General features: G+C 41.7%; 3 protein-coding genes across 8 annotated transcripts in view; all 3 read right to left on the bottom strand.

Moving 5' to 3' along the window:
- Positions 1-6,171, bottom strand: part of srrm3 (serine/arginine repetitive matrix 3) — a 28,206-nt gene extending 22,035 nt beyond the window's left edge. For all 4 annotated transcript variants that reach the window (XR_015863141.1, XM_088399002.1, XM_088399001.1 and 1 more), the window contains exon 1: positions 6,022-6,171. The gene's annotated coding sequence lies outside the window, so the exon portion shown is untranslated. The remainder of the gene's footprint in view (positions 1-6,021) is intronic.
- mlxipl (MLX interacting protein like) lies at positions 6,067-14,059 on the bottom strand. 3 transcript variants are annotated; one of them, XM_088398999.1, is made up of 19 exons: positions 13,593-14,059; positions 12,475-12,581; positions 12,307-12,389; positions 12,153-12,242; positions 12,036-12,077; positions 10,087-10,264; positions 9,642-9,722; positions 9,368-9,513; positions 8,792-9,302; positions 8,663-8,736; positions 8,193-8,436; positions 7,918-8,021; positions 7,709-7,831; positions 7,512-7,639; positions 7,284-7,407; positions 6,997-7,126; positions 6,830-6,925; positions 6,313-6,367; positions 6,067-6,212 (listed from the first exon to the last, which is right to left on the bottom strand). In XM_088398999.1, the coding sequence occupies exons 1-18, from the start codon at positions 13,910-13,912 to the stop codon at positions 6,342-6,344; spliced, it is 2,607 nt and encodes an 868-aa protein (XP_088255125.1). In that variant the 5' UTR covers positions 13,913-14,059; the 3' UTR covers positions 6,067-6,212; positions 6,313-6,341. The 3 variants fall into 3 exon arrangements, with proteins under 3 accessions (XP_088255125.1, XP_088255124.1, XP_088255123.1); XM_088398998.1 differs by lacking the exons at positions 6,067-6,212; positions 6,313-6,367 and having other exon boundaries at positions 6,459-6,925; positions 8,193-8,433; positions 13,593-14,058; XM_088398997.1 differs by lacking the exons at positions 6,067-6,212; positions 6,313-6,367 and having other exon boundaries at positions 6,459-6,925; positions 13,593-14,058.
- Positions 14,060-14,456: 397 nt separating this feature from the next.
- Positions 14,457-16,141, bottom strand: c1qbp (complement C1q binding protein). Its single transcript, XM_088399006.1, has 6 exons — positions 15,773-16,141; positions 15,434-15,584; positions 15,266-15,353; positions 15,097-15,192; positions 14,908-15,030; positions 14,457-14,797 (listed from the first exon to the last, which is right to left on the bottom strand). The coding sequence occupies exons 1-6, from the start codon at positions 16,014-16,016 to the stop codon at positions 14,648-14,650; spliced, it is 852 nt and encodes a 283-aa protein (XP_088255132.1). The 5' UTR covers positions 16,017-16,141; the 3' UTR covers positions 14,457-14,647.
- Between the last annotated feature and the right edge of the window lie 44 nt (positions 16,142-16,185).

Consider the following 16,185-nt stretch of genomic DNA (forward strand, 5'->3'; position numbering starts at 1 on the left):
AGGCTTCCTTCTACTCCCTTTTGAACAAATATGAATATACTATAAAGGAAAAATTATAATGCAATATAATTTTTTCTTTTTTTTAATGTTCTATTGTACTATGGAGTTATGATTTTCCGTATTTTTTTCTTGTATTTCTTTTAATGTTCGAAATATTGTAGAAAGCTGGTATTTCATTATATATTGGATGTCCTTGAATATGCCCTCTCTCTCCATGACAACAATAATGCAGCAATCCCGGACAGTTATGAGAAGGCTTCTGTCAACTGCCCTTCAAATCCTGCTTCCCTCGGTGCATCATTAGCGTATTCAATACGGTGTTATATCGACAACTTAGAGAGAGCTGCAATTGAGTTTGCTGACAGCCCAGAAACGCGGCTGCACCCAAGGAGAAAGATTACACCAAGGTTATGTCATTTTTTTCCCCATTTTTTCCCCCAATTGAGACTAGATGATGTTGAAACAGGAAGATTGTTAGCAGGCGAGCTAGGAATACCGACCAAAAGAAAAACCAATCGACTGATGCCACGTGAGCTTGGATCAATTGTCCTCTCAGCTCTGCCATGACCTTAACACATCCATGGATTCTGATCCAGATAGGTGGGGTGGGGGTAGGGGCTGCATAGTTTACGTATCTCCTGGAAAAAAAATAAGATTTGGGTGCTGAAGGTGAGATGGTTGCTCACTTCTCCCTTATTTGGTATGTTGCTCCTGTTCCTGTTCTGTTCCATCTAAATAATGCCTGACTCTTGTGTCGAAGGTCATGCGTGAAAAAGAGCAATAACGTAAAATAGATAATAAATAATAAATAATAAAATAAATAATAACATAAATAATAAATAATAAAATAAATAAATAATAAATAATAAATAATAAATAATAAATAATAAATAATAAATAATAAATAATTCACTATGGACATTGCACCTCTCTCTGGGAGTTCAGCTTTCTCCTTCAGCCATCTGTCAAGGAAGAACTACGTGCTCTTGGGATTTGAAGCTGCTGCCGCAGTAACAACAAACCGGCGCCGCTCTGCGCTGCGCTGCCTCCAGAGACGACGCAGGCACAAATATAAGGAAGCGCTTTGCTTCGGGAAGGCCGCGTGTGTATTTTTAGGGGTTTGGATGTGACGGACTAAAGCAACATTTCGGAGCTAATCAGTGTTCAAATGTGTTTACATGCCAGGGGAGAGAGTCGATAGAAAGAGAGAGAGAGAGATCTTCAAAAAGCTGAAGCTTCTCTAATCTGCGAGGGAGGCGAAGGATTAAGACATCTTTCAGAGAAGGCATCCTGCAATAATCCTAGCCACTGTGCAAATAAAGTTGCTTTCCAAAAGAAGGCAAAGGAAGTTGTGGTGGATCAGATCAGAGAAGATAATGCAACATCGCTTCACATTACAATGACAAATCAATATTGGAGTCTGTAAAATAGAGTTGGAGACAAATTCCAAGATATCCTATTTGTTCAGAAATTTAAAAATACATGAAAATGTTTTGTTGAGCTTTCTAAAACTGGCCGTGAACCAATCAAGCACCTCTCGACCTTGCTGCCTTCTCAATTTTCTATTTCAACAGTATACCACCAAGAGGTGTCACCATGATTGTTTTTGTTCCAGTAGATTTCGATTTTATTTATCCCATCAGTGACCTAAGCTGATTTGATATTTCACACAAATAACAAGAGCCCCATTCAATCATCTGGCGAATGTTTTGATCCATTCGGATCATTAAAATTTCATTTTTTATACTGTCAACGTTCGCAGGGAGCTGAAAGTCACTGATCTTTTCCCTTTTAAGTAATTTTCACCCCAAAGAATTAAATTTGAAAGCTGTTGTGACAGATGATGTGACATACACAGGCACTATGAACTAGAAGATATCTCCACAGAGAGAAATCTGACAGATGGTAGACCAGCTATTTGCAATCAAATCATCCACAGCATGTCCCTGAAAGTCAACTAACAATGTCAGCTCGCCCAGTATGCTGCTTTGATTGAGGCGAGCTGGTCCTCCGGGGAGCGCATCTGACCGTAGAGGCGGTAGCGTCCTGAAAATTGGCTGCCCAGGGTGAAAGTAGACACAAGAAAAGGTCAGGTGAGTTGCGGCTACTCCAGTGGGCTCACGCCTCAAAGGTCACACAATACCTTTGGCCAGACACAAGAAAGAAATATCACCAAGAGCAAATAATCTCTGGATTGAGAAAGCTACTACAGTGTAAAAAAAAAAAAAAAAAAAGTCTGTATTTTAGAAAGGACAACTGTCGTCTCTTTCTATAGGACAATGCGTGAATCTTAAATCACCTAAATTGTGCCTTATTCTGTCCCAAACAGTTCTTTCTATTAATGGATAAACCCTAAAATTAATTAAATTGTAACATTAGAAGATGATAAAAATGGATCACATAATAACTACCATAATCCCATCCCCCTAATCTACCAGTGCTCGTCTTTGCCCTTCTTCAGACAGTGGATTAATCCTCTGGGAAGTGTGTCCATGCTGGCTTGCCGTAAGTAATATCCTCTGGCCAGGCAGGCAGGCAGGCAGCGCACCTAACTATGCAGCGCCCTTTCCCTCCCCCCATCACCATCTGTTTCCTGCACAGCATTCTGGCATACGTCCCTGCAGAGCCAGTAACTTCAGCTTTATCGTTTTTTTGTTTTTTTTAAACATTTTGTAATCATTGCATCCCATAACAGCTGATAGGGGGTATCAAGAAAGCAATACAGCATATTTTGAAATAATTAAGCCAATAAGATTTTTTTTTCTACATCTTGTATTCATATATGTATAAGAATAATTGACATAGGGAAATCAAATTCAACCATTTCACCTATTTGGGCTTTCAACGACTTGACTTACAACTTGCTCGAACTGAGAAATGACTTGAGCTGCTTGAAATTTGATGTCTCGCTTGACAGTAACTTTCTGGAAACTTGAAGGTTAGGACTTAGCATGTGAAACTCACTCAACACACTTTTTAGCTTTGCACCCTCAAAGAGATAGATAGATTCTTCCTTTTTTTTTCCTCTGATGGAAAAAAGCACAGGGCATGAAATTTCCCTTGACAACAGAATCCTTCAAACACGACATAGCTACAGCATCTGCGGAGGCTAATGGATGAAGAGCAGAACACAGATATAAAAAAGGCAGATGAGCTGAAGGGAAAAACAACTCTATCACAAAAATGCTGTTTTGTCTATTTATTGGATTATCCTCATTTTCTTCCAATTGAACATTTTACAGGAAAAAAAACCCTTCGAATATCTTTATCTGTTCGAATGTATTGACACACATTAAAGGATTCTACGTGAAATTGCTCAACAGAAAACAACCATTCTTACCTTTCCTCACTTCATATAATAAACTGCAAAGCAAGCATAAATTCACTGTTCTTAGTCCAAGAAGAGACCGAGACTCCCTTGGGGGATGCCAGCTCATGTCCTCCCTCTCGGGCCAGTCAGGCTGCGTCTGCCTGATCAAGCTTCTAAATAATTCACAAGCCACTATTCATGTCTATTACCTGCTAACACTCCTCCTGAAGTGTAGGGTTGCCATAGATACAGGCTACTGTGCAGTTTGAGTCGCGCTCGAGTGACCCATGCTTCAAATATTTCCAAAAATATTAGGAAGTTGTTGTTAACCAGAGGCATGTCTGAGTGGAGGCTGGTTGCTCCCATTTAATAAAAAACATAGCTGACAAATTGATATAAACATGTTTGGTCAATATACTATGTATACTGTATTTGTTTTGTTCTGCAAAGGAAAGGTCAACAGTCTCCATCATATTTTTTTTTCACTCACAGCATCACTTTTCAGCCTGTCCTATTTTCTGTCTCGTGGATGAATAAATAGAATTGTATCCCACAGCGCTACTCAGCTCTGATGACATTTTGTCATCTGCTGCTTTCTGCTGCTTTCACTCGACGAGAAAGTGTCACTCATTAAGTCAGACGGCACCGATCGTCCGGAGCAATTACACTCATGCTGGACTCGTAACTGCTATTCAGCGTGGCATGTTAATTAGGGATTTGCTCATTTCAATGTTTTCAATCAAAGACAAAAGAGATATACATTGACCAATAGACCACTGAGACTCGTGTTTTCTTGATTGAGTGAATTGTTTATCAAGCTTGGAAGTAAAATTAGATATTCATGACACTAGATAAACATAAGCAGTATATTGAATATAAATTATATTCAGGGGAGCATAAAGGTAAACAGAATGCTAACCAGTAAAGATGTGTTCACATAATAATTATAATAATAATAAATAGGAAAATAAAGATGTGCTGACTAAAACAACTTAAATATTAATACTCAGTTTCTGGTATACATATTTAGTATCTGAGCGTCTGTTCTATTTTTGGACATTTAGTCTGAAAAAAAAATGGCTGTAAGTTCCCATTTACCAGCCTATACTCAGATGCAGTGCAAAGTAAAACGGTCTGAAGTAAGATAACATCAACATCAAAAACACACTGTGGCAGCAGAGAAAGCGCCTGCGTGCGTTTGGGTGACGACTTCAGAAAATATGGGAACGTCTGAACACGGAAAGATTGCCTTGCTATTTTGTCAGCCTATGAGACAAGCTTGCAAGAAGAACAGTGTTGGATTTTCGGCAGCAACGAGACAGAACAATGAAATCACATAGCTCGTCGGTGTGTGAAATTTAGTTTTCTCCAGATACAAAAATCCTATTTTGATGCCATCAGGAAAGATAATAAACACCTTAAATACAACCTTTACACTCACACAGCACTAAAAATATTGTCCTCCATCCTCTCCCACATACCGACAATCCTTTCAGACAAAATCTAAAGAAGCTGCCACCTGATGTGAAGGCATAAAGCCCCGTGGCACTCCGTTGTAGATTTATGTAGAGGCTGAGCTGACAAATGTTCCCCACACATCTCCATCTATTTGTATTAGCAGAGAGCTCTCCTGCTGTTCCTCCAATGTCAGCTGCTTAAATGTTCCCTATGACCTCCCTTTCCTGAGAGAAGGGAAGTAGGACAGGAGGAGGAGCAGTTTGAGGCTGCCAGAATGATGCTTGAATGCAGGAGAACAACTGGAGACACTACAGAAGTGCTCGGGGGAGGTTTGCATTGCTGCTGATCTCAGGTTAATCTATATTATAGATAAATTAAAATATAGATGAAAAAGGGGTGTCAAACTCATTTTTTTCGCGGGCCGCATTGTAGTCATAGCTTCTTTCGGAGGGTCATTATGACTGTCAACCCAAATAAATGTATGAGCGCCTCATGTTATATATAGTAAAAGCTACAAAACAAACTGACAAATAACTCGTTTTCAAACCAGACGAGTAATAACTGGTCAAATATTTAAAAAAAAAATATCAAAAGTGAACACAATTTGCAATTCTAGTAATGACACACGAATTTGATGCACAATTTGTCTTCGCGGACCACATAAAATGATCTGGCGGGCCGTATCTGGCCCCCGGGCCTTGAGTTTGACACCTGTGATCTAAACTATTACTCAATTAAATTAAAGTACGAGCCCCATAAAGCTGTGATATTTTGACGTAACCCTATTCAAAAATTTATATTCCAGCTAATAATAATTATTATTATTATTATTACAGTATCGGCACTATTTTGAGTGCAGAGTGGGGGTGCGTTTGTAGAGATTTGCAACCGCACGGGCTGATTTTATTTAACTCGGCCAAAAAGAAAGATGTGACATGTTGTCCCGTAGCTGGAGGCGAAGGGGGAGGCAGACGGGGGACGAAAGGGGAGGGGGCGGGCGTGTTGACAATGAAGCGGCAGCTGGCCGCGGGGAGGCTGCGAAACATGGACGAGCGATAGAACCGCACCATCTGCACAACGAGGGGAAGCTGGGGCAACAATAACGCGTTTCCGTGTCGCCTTTTGTCAAATAAAACAAACTGCTCAAAAGAAAGAAGCTAATGCCTCCTTCGGTAACACGCGATCATTATCCTTCCTCCGGTGATGCCACAATACACTTGATCCAATTTAAGCTTCTTCGGAAAAACTCTTACCTTTCCTGCAGTCTTCGGCTACGGAGTCGCAGGCGTCCCCAGCCGCAATCGACGTGCGTTCGGCAATCTTGTAAACCGGGTCCTGATGTTCAGCCGTGGCTTGATCCTCTTCGTTCTTCCTTTGCGGCATTAGCGCGTCCCCGCTGCCTGTGCTCGGCTTGTGGTGCTGAAGTGGACAGCTCACCGTGGAGCTGAGGGCAAGGCAAAAGAAGGGGAATTGAACGTTTTCCCCAGATAGTCCCGACAGCGCCCTCTGTCGAAGGGGAGGTTCAGTAGAAGGGGAATACGTACCTCTGTGATAGCGACCTCTATTGGAGGAATTAAGACGTGCCGGTGTTTCCTTGGCCTAAAAATAACAAAATACAACAACTACATCAAGACTGAGAAGTGTTTTCAAAAAAATATCTTCCACAAACCAAGGAGCTCCAAACACAACATGGGATTTTTTTTTCTTTAATTGTTGGTCACAATATATACGGACACAAAATGCTTGCTGAACCACAATTCAAAGGCAATATATGTTTTTTAATTTTTGTCTTAATGGATCATTACAGAAGACTGTTTTCTGTCGCCATCTGCTGGTCAATACGAAAAATGCTAGCAGCTCTGAGCCGTTGTAATGAATGGCAAAATCAAGCTGCATTTCAATTTTGGTATTTTTATATTTGAATGAAAATGAAATAACGGGTTGTTTTTCTATTTTGAATAACTGCTTCTAATTATTTCAGTCTTTTTTTTCATCACATGTTGCGCATATGGTCTTGAGCAGGTTGCTGTATGGAGTGGTCTAAGGTAGTAGAGGGGTCACCCTGTGTGACAGCGAGGGTGGCCTGCTCAGGCAGCAGTCTTGGCTCAGTTAGGATGGACGTCGTTGTGCTCAGGAGACGGAGTGAACTCAGGACCACTGCGGATGGAGACGCAAATAATCAGACAAGTGCAAAGGTCAAGATCAACAATAAAAAAAAAAAGACTGACTGGGTCTTAGAGAAGGCAGAGAACAGTGTTGGTCCAGCCAGGACAAAGTGGATTGGCACAGTTGTTCCACACTGGCAGTGGACACCATTCCATTATAGGACTCAAACAGTGGCTCGATGATGATGCTGAACTGACACCAAGTTGAGGAAATAAATCACTATGATAGTTTGCTTTCTGAAACAAATGTATTGTTTTGGTATTTTCAAGAATGATGTGTCCAATTTTTCTGTGTCACACAAGCGGACAAATGACTTGTTTCCTCCCTGTACGCTCACAGTTAAGGATACGATCCAGAACTTCCAGTTTTGCAGAGTTTGGGCCTGGACGTATTCCCGGAACTTTTGCCTCATGTGGTCAAATCGCTGTCGTGTGATGGGCACACCCGTGGCCGGTAGTTGCTGTTGGCACGCACTGCAAAAAAAATAAAATAATGAAGACGATCTTAACTTGGCTTTGGTGTGTTGGACTCCATTCAAATATCCCAAAGAGGCCTCCAAGTCAACTAAAGGTCTCACTTAATGGCAGAATTCAGGAGCTGGATCTCATCTCGGAGTCTCTGAGCTTCTTCGTGGAGCAGAGCTCTCTCCTGCTGCATCTTACTGATGTACTCGGCGGTCTTCTGCAAGGTGGTGGCTTTGCTAATCTGAGGCGGATAAAACGCTGTATGATTTGGAATGACAGTTGAATAATCCCGTGCGTCCTTTCAATGTACCTTGATGCTCGGCTGGGAACTAAGTGTTGACACCAGGTCGTGTAAAGTGTCAAAGCCCATTTTGATGTTGAAACGTCTCTTCTGTTCAGCTGATATGTGAGTCATCCTCCTGGTCTCTGTTTGCTGGAGTAGACGTTGAACATCACACCTTGCATTTCTACAGATTCAGCACCACCTCTTCCTATTAAAGAACATCTGATGTACTTTACCTTACTCATTTCTATCATTCCATACCCCAGGAAGCCTGAATGTGGAGATTCAGGATTAGAAGATTTCTCGAGGAGGTTTGGAGGTGATGTCTGGCCTGTGTAACCTGGAAAATCAAATCTGTCAATTTCCGATTGTTTATTTATTTAATCTCCGCAAATTTTGACAAATTGAAATTACCGGTGAGCTGTCCACTTCAGCACCACACATATATATTTGCTTTACAACAGCCCACAACAGTGTGAGAAGAAAATCCATCTCACTTGAGTGTGCTTACCTGTTAAGCTACTTCTGTCTGTGCCATAAAGCTGGACAGGTGACAGTTTCTCAGTCTTAGGAACGAGAAGGGCTGCGCTGTTGTGTGCAGTGTCATCAACCAGCAGGGTGGCCGGCGCTGTTGAGCTTTTGGAGCTTTGACTCTGACCCTGAGCTGAACTCTGCTTGTGCTGCGCTGGGATGACTCCGTGCCAAATAGCTCCATGTTGCACTTGAGATGAAGCTGCTCTGGAGGAGGAAGCCTGCTGCCAAGACATTTTACACACTAAGGAATCTTCAAAATAAAATCCTCACGCTTACATTTTCTACTTATGTCTCATCTAACATCTTTAGCACTTTTCCTCTATTAAAGGAACAAATCAAAGAGCGAGACAGAACATTGCGAGAGTAGCTGTAGCTTAATTATGTGTTTCTACAGCAACGTTGGTGAGATAGTTGATCTAGATTGTTTACTGCTGAAGGCGTGCTCACCGAAGCACCGGGAGATGAGGACTTTTGACCTTTGACTGTTACGTGAGTAGTTCCAAACCCCACCGATGTCTTCCCTGTAAGAAAAAACAATTTAGCCATAAAAAAAAAAGAAAAGGGGGTGGGGGGCACCTGTTGAGAGCAGCTTAGCCAGGCAGCTCGTGGGTGCAGTGAAGGAAGCAGAAGATAGCCCCACAGTTGGACCAAATGTCCTCTCGCTTTCTTTCTTCTGCTTATGTTTCCCTCGCACTGGTCCAGCAGACACTTGTTCAGGAACCGCAAAGCAGTGTGATGCGCCTCCCGAAGGCTGGGCTGCTTGAACCGGGTCGGACACATAACCTTGGTGGTACGGGTATCTGTGAGCTTGCTGCGTAGCGCTCACTGTGGAAGCAGTGTGAGTGATGACGGTCGGCGTCACGCCGGCGCTGGTGTGGTAGCCGAACTTGTGACACGGGAGTGGGTAAAAAAATGGAACGGCTGAGGAGAAGCCCTGCTCAACGTCGCCGGGGAAGGGAAGAACGGGATCGGCGTACGACTGGGGTCCATATGGTAGCGAGCTCGGGTGGTAGCCGCTGCAGTCCTGGTTAAGCCCTTCCGTTTGAGATGATGAAGCATGTGGCAAACTGCTGGATGACAAAGTAGCCTGCAGAAAAAGTCACTTGTGATTTGATGGACCAAACTGCGATGGAGCATATCCTGCGCAAGTACCTGTGAGAGCTCGCTGTCACCGAGTAATTGAGGAGCTGTGTGCATGGTGGCTCCAACGGGGGTAATGCTGGATGAACTTTCAAAATAGCCAGAGTCTGCAAAAGCCATCTGATCACATGGCTGAACACCAGAGTTCATGAAGATATCTGTGAAAAGGCACAGCAAAAAGAGATACCTTTTTAAATGTTGGCATCTCCATGCATGAAACAGTTTAATATCATCATTTAGTTTTATTCTGAAGGAGGGGGGGGGGAGTAAAATGACATGTAGGTACCTGGTATATCCATGAAATCATCCAAGTTGGGCTGCAGAGGAGTCAGGCCTGGTTGAATCATATCAGCATTTGTTGTGTATGCTGAGGAGGGAGAAAAGATTGTAATGAATTGGATAAAAGAATGTTGTGTTTCCAACTGATTCAGAATTAGAAATGGAAAGCAAATTTGATGCTCATGTTATAATATTAACAGCCATTTGTCACTAGGCAGATTTCACAGGGCTTAAACCAAACTGCTTCTTTGCCCCCCTCCAAAAAAAAAATACAGCACAGAAAAAAAAATACTAAGGTCAATATGTACAGTTATGTTTCTAATCATAATAATGTGTTAAAAAAAAAGACTAAAATCCTCATAATAGCTTTTGGGAACACTACAAACTTTGATGTCACCACAAATGTTATATTCATCTATTTTGATGAAGGTCTGGAAACATTTGATACTTACTGTTGTGCCGCTCACTGCTTGCCCAGGGGCATTGCTTCTGCGTCATGGTGAACAGGGTGTCAGAGATGTCAGACAGGAGGTAGTCCAGGTCAAACATGGGAGCCTCCCCTGGTGTTGCCTCAGGCTCTGGATACATCTGACTGGACCATTTCTCCAACTTTTCCTGGCAGATTTGACCCTTCGGATACATGGATAGCAGAATGAGCCAAGAAAACATAGTCATTACAGACAACACAAAATATACAAGACAAATTCAAATAATCGCCCATTTTGCATTATTGTTAATGCAGAAAAAAAAAAATCCTCAGTAACAACCTGTCGTCTAAAAGAAGATTCGTACAGAGCTTTTCCAGAATTCTGCCCAAGATGTGTTCATTCTGATCATCCACACCAGAGATGACATTTATAGGGAAGCCCGGACTGTATGACGGCCGGCCTATTTTGATTACGTTGACGCACGCGACTCTTCCTCCTGTAATTTGTTTTTGCTCCTTGATTGACCATCACTGAAGAATAGTATGCATGTGCGGGTAGAAAAGAGTAAATATTACCATGTGTGCGTGTGTGATGAAAAATACAAAGTGGGGCATAGTGTTGAAAAGCACAAGCCCCTTCCAGGTAATCATTACACCGGGTTTGTTCATTTATTTTGACGTCTCATCATTTCAATAAGAAGGGCGATCTTTTGTCCCTGACCTAATTCTACGACAGTAGTCATCCTCACGTGCGGGTGAATAGGAGGATTTAAGGCCCCATCAACTAAAGTGGGAAGCACAGACGCAATTTCCGACTTCCGGTGATTGGCTTTTTGGAGTGATTTTCCTCTATGCACGTTTCATTCATTTTTTTTTTTAATATTATTGAGATGTGATGTGTGTGTTGGTAGAAACGGGTATGAAGCTGAAATAAAAGGAAAGTTGTACATTAAATCGTTTTCATCTTTTGGTTAAATAGACTCTTCCGAAAAATCTTCTGGGCATAAAGCAATGCATTAAAATAAAAAAATTAAAATTAAAAAAAAGGATGAAAAGTACCAAATTATGTTTTCACTCGGGTAGTGTCCATTCTCATGAGGTTTGTTTCGCCTCTATTTTCTCTCACCGTCTTTTGTTTTCAAATGTGACGCCACAGCTGAAGGTGCGGTTACTTTTTTTTTAATCCGTCATTTCAGAAAGTAGGTCAGATTTGATTAAACTGAGTTTTTTTTCCCTACACAAAAAAAAACGAGGCTTCAAGAAGCGTGCGGGTTATTGTCGCTACTCACGATGAACTTGCGTCAATTGCCCAAACGTGACGCAAGTTTTGTTGTTGACGTTTTTATCTCAAGCCACCATTTTCCTCACCAGCTATCTGACTGATGATGAACCCACATTTTAAAAAAAATGATCATAGAGAATTCACAAGTACAATACTTAAAGCCAAAATTAAGCTTTTTTTCAAGGGTCAAACTTCATGTTTGTATTGCAGCTGGTCAAAATATTATCTATACCTTCAGAATTAGTTCCCCACTTGACTGGTGGCCCCCATCAATCACAAAGCTCCGTCACTTCCTGTCGAATTTGGATTTGACCAGCAGCTAGTTTACACAGCTAAGTGGCAAAATAGATGAGCCTGAATTAATTGTAGCTTCTGCTGCTTCCATTAGGCTTACTGGATATTTCTGCCTAATGGAGTCTACATCATGACCTTATTGATAACAACATCTGCTGGATAAAACCTCTGCATGACTGAAGAAAAATACTCCCAATTTTTTTATGTCTTGCTTTTCCATGTCGATGGCTAAATGTGCAATAGGTTTGTTTTGAGTTGAAATCAAACAAAAAGGATAAACTTTCTAAATGTGCTATTGCTCCTTTTGAATTCAATGTATTTACATTGAACAATTTCATTCTTCTTAGCATTAAATTACATATATTAAGCTTTTGAATGCATCATATTAAAAAACTTACCTCTTGTAGCATCGATATAATACCATCCTTCTCTTTCTGAAGCTGCAAAGGAACAATAAAATAGAGGTAAGCGTGGAATTGGGGATAAACAAATTAATTAATAAATATAATACACACTCTTTTCTTGTAATAGATCCTCCACTTGTGATACTCCCTGATGACCACCTCAATCCGCCGCTTCCAGTAGCTGCCTTCTAATACAATGGCCTGTATGAATAAAAGATAATTATTGGTGTATATTAAGGAATCCACATTAAAAGAAATAACTTACTTCAGGCTTTCTGTGGGCATCTGCCTCAGATCCCTCCAATGGGGTGTTGAAGCCACACACGGGATTTTTCCCCTTTTTCACATCTAAATAGTATTTAGAAAAAAAAAAATGCCACTGTACAGGTCCTGCGTAGATGATGTCAATTTCATGTACAGACGGTAGACTCACACTGGATGAACCATGCTCTCCAAATTGCATTGTTTAGACGAATCTTATCTCTCCACAGTAACCGCAGTCCTTTGAAAGACTTCCATTTTGGGGATACAATCTTGCCGCTAAAAAGGTAGGGGGGGGGGGAGAGAAAAACAATGGTGTTGCTTTCCTTTTCATACCTTAAGGCAGGGGTGTCAAACTCGTTTTTTTCGCGGGGCGCATTGTAGTCATAGCTTCTTTCGGAGGACTATTATGAAATAAATGCATGAGCACCTCATATTATAAACTGTAAAAGCTACAAAACAAACTGACAAATAACTCGTTTTCAAATCAGATGAGTAAAAACTGGTCAAATATTTTAAAAAAAAAAAGATGTTAAAAGTGAAGACAATTTGGAATTCTAGTTATGACACACAAATTTGATCCACAATTTGTCTTTGCGGGCCACATAAAATGATGTGGTGGGCCGTATCTGGCCCCCGGGCCTTGAGTTTGACACCCGTGCCTTAAGGAGTAATTCGATCTTGACAAATGGGACTACATCTCGCTAATTGTGGTTTTCCAGAGACTCCTAATGTGAGACACTCAATAGTTGCTAGGTAGCCAAGCCAAAGAGCACATTTGAATATGCTTCGAATGAAGAGCATCAGGAGCTCTCGCTCACAAAACAGCCGAAATGGCAATTTGCTACAGAGGGAAAAACAGTGTAGTCTCGTTATTAAAAAATATATGCAGCAAAAAAGGTGAAACATTAGTTGAGGATCCAAACAATTATCCAAAGTAACTCGCAGACCTCGTATCAAATCATATATGGCTGATCATTATTATTTACATTTTAAAATCAAAGGTACATTACATTACTACATAGAATGTAAATAAATAATTTATCCAATGAGCCTACATTGTACTTTATGGAAATAAAGCACTATGAAAAGTAAAAAATAGTCATCATTGCAACAACAGTTCAGTTACTCTCAAATCTATCCAGTGCAGCCAACTCGAATCAAAGTCCAGCTAAGTTTCCAAGTTGTTGCACAACAAACGAAAGCAAAAACTTCTCCTCCGCTAAGTTTTAAATATATTTTGGGGCTGCTAAAATTCAAAGTAACAAGCAATCGTGGTGTTTTACGTACCTGTAGGCTAAGGACATGCACTCAAACAGGCGCGTGAGTGTGGGGTCGATGCTTAGACTGCCGGAGCTGCGCGGCCCGTAGCGGTACGTCTGGCACCAGGTTCGATTCACCGTGTCGAAGTCGTACCTCGGGCAGCGTCCACCTTTCACGCCGCCCGGCGACGCGTCGCGGTGGGGCGACGATACCATAAAGTGTCCGCTGTGAATGACCTGCGTGTAGGTATAAGGCCCGTAAGATGGCCCGCTGACAGTCGATCGAGCGTGGTAAGCCTCGGAAACGAAGGAGTCGTGGACAGAAGCAAGTCTTTCTTTATCCGCCATAACCCTGGTTGGAATTCACCAAAATGCGACGGTCATGACTTCTGCTACTCCTTTAATGCAGTGACGGATTTGGGGAGCTTCTTTCGGCCACACTACTTTTTCCTGAGCGCACGATTGCGCAATGGCATTCTATCCACTTCGATGGTGTTAAAGTCCCGAAGGGAAGCCCAAGGTGGTAATTATTAATAGACTTTTTTTTTTTTAAGGCAACAACACAATGTGACCGCGGTGGGGGAATAATTAAAGTGAAATTACATAAAGATCCCAACAGTTGGGAATCACAGAACCTGTGTATATATGAACTTTATAAACCATCGTTACAGTTTTTATTGTGAATCACTCACTGGACATTAATATTTTTAATCTATCTATTTATATCGACTCCCCGTTTGGAGATTGAAAACTCGGGCGGATTTTTATTTTATTGGATATTTCATTTTAGTCTTCGACTGTTATTTTTTTATTTAGGCCAGATTGCCCAAAAAATGTTTAATGAGTGTAACACTCAATTAGCAAACATAAAAATTAATTACAACACGATAACTATATGATGAACTGTTTTAATCGCATTTTGACCTTGAAAAAACAATATACGTAATTAATGTCCAGAACACATCTTGTCCAATATTGAACCTAACTCGCAACATGATCTTTGAGTAAGTGCTACAAATATTTGCATTAGTTGCGGCTGGTGTGGACCACATAAAAATGGAACACCTCGACTCTATAAATAGATTAGTTACATTTCACAAAGGTTTTGAGTTCTTCCAAAAACTTGATGTACTGTTGATGTTCGATGGCAGTGCTCAGCTCCATCAGTTCATCTGCAAAGGTGTTGTCGACACCCCGGTCGGCCAGATAGTCCATCATGTGATCATAGAGGTCCTGGGAAAACACACATTTATCTGCCGTGTAAATCCAGACTTCTGGGAAAATGTGAGGCAGCAAAAAGAAACTGAAATCCATCAGGACGGGGTTATTGTGACAATACTCACATCATTCAGAGAGTCTTTGGTGAGTGTGTAGCTAGTTTCTTTCCAGTCTGTATCCCCTTCTGGCTGGAAGCTGACCTCAAAGATGCCAAAGATGTCGCTCTCCTCCTCTTCACCATGTGACAACTAGCCAGAGGAGATCAAGATCAGCCACACGGCCGTCGCGAGTTGTGCTGCCACTTTTGTTCTTACCTCATCTTGAAGGAATTGACAGTCAATCACCAGTGTATCTTTTGCAGCCTCTTTTGTAACTTCAACAACGAAGTTGGGCGTCGACAAAATTTCAGGCTGTGAGGACAAATAGGGTTTTTATCATTTTAAGATGGTCATTCAAACAATATTCTGGACTTTTTTTTTGTACCTCTTCCCCTGGTTTTTGCTCTCCTTGCTCCGCGTCATCAGCAAAGTTTGGTAGAATGCTGTTATTGACATTGAACGTGACTGTGATTCTGCAAGGGGACGAAGAGAAAAAGTCAAACCCAAAATTTAGAGATCTGCCAAAATAGAGCACAGAGAGAAAGTGCCTTACTTTTCTCCAGCAAGGCGTTTTGTGAGTAGCGCCTCAGTGCCATCCATTGACAGTTCCCAACCTCCGGATATCTTGGGTAGAACCCCGCTTTTCTGAAGCTTTTTCTCCTCTTTGATTTCGTCAAATAGAAACTCCCCAAATGCCTTGTCACCTGTAAAAGGAGAACAAAATACACATCAGACAAGTCATCTTGATCTCCAGATCAAGAGAGACAACCAAAAAGTGTCCTGTGTGGTTCCTTAACGAAAAAGGATGTTTTAAAATAAGCCACGATCACCCTAATGCACTCTTAATACGCCATTAAGCCGGTTTGTAACTAATTCAACTTTAAAACCATACCCTCTGTGTGCATAGCACCGCATCCACACGACGCCGATGGATTCAACAGTTTGGAAGTGAACAGCTTTGGCCTGTACCCCGAAGCTCCGTTGCCGTTCATCATCCAGAATGAGCGGGTGAAGGGTCTGGCTGTGGCCGCGCTTGGCGAGCACAATGTCGGGCAACTAAGCGGCAGAGCCCGTGCTGTGGAGGCCTTCGGAAGGCGGAGAGCGGCTCCCACCGCGCGGACAACCGACTTGAGCATGTTTGAAAACGGAGACACAGCTAGCACTTCCGACCGGGTATCTTATGGCTGCTAGAGTGTGATGCCGCAACACACGTGTGTGGAAGGACACATTGACCTGTCGTAGCTATGACCTATGCACCGGAAGTAATGTCTGACGTAAGGGAAGCTTTTCGCAATAAATCATTAG

This window comes from Syngnathus floridae, chromosome 15 (genome assembly GCF_059516105.1).
Source record: "Syngnathus floridae isolate MCC-2025c chromosome 15, RoL_Sflo_1.0, whole genome shotgun sequence".
NCBI lineage: Eukaryota > Metazoa > Chordata > Actinopteri > Syngnathiformes > Syngnathidae > Syngnathus > Syngnathus floridae.

Excerpts from the sequence above, each read along its gene's own strand:
- mlxipl (XM_088398997.1), bottom strand. The coding sequence starts at position 13,912 with ATGGCGGATAAAGAAAGACTTGCTTCTGTCCACGACTCCTTCGTTTCC. Across the intron at positions 8,437-8,662 it reads CCTCATCTCCCGGTGCTTCG|CAGGCTTCCTCCTCCAGAGC; the intron begins GTGAGCACGCCT and ends ATGTCTTGGCAG. Across the intron at positions 7,832-7,917 it reads GAATGATAGAAATGAGTAAG|CAAACAGAGACCAGGAGGAT; the intron begins GTAAAGTACATC and ends CGTCTACTCCAG.
- c1qbp (XM_088399006.1), bottom strand. The coding sequence starts at position 16,016 with ATGCTCAAGTCGGTTGTCCGCGCGGTGGGAGCCGCTCTCCGCCTTCCG. Across the intron at positions 15,585-15,772 it reads CGGTGCTATGCACACAGAGG|GTGACAAGGCATTTGGGGAG; the intron begins GTATGGTTTTAA and ends CTCCTTTTACAG. Across the intron at positions 15,031-15,096 it reads GTCAATTCCTTCAAGATGAG|TTGTCACATGGTGAAGAGGA; the intron begins GTAAGAACAAAA and ends TCCTCTGGCTAG.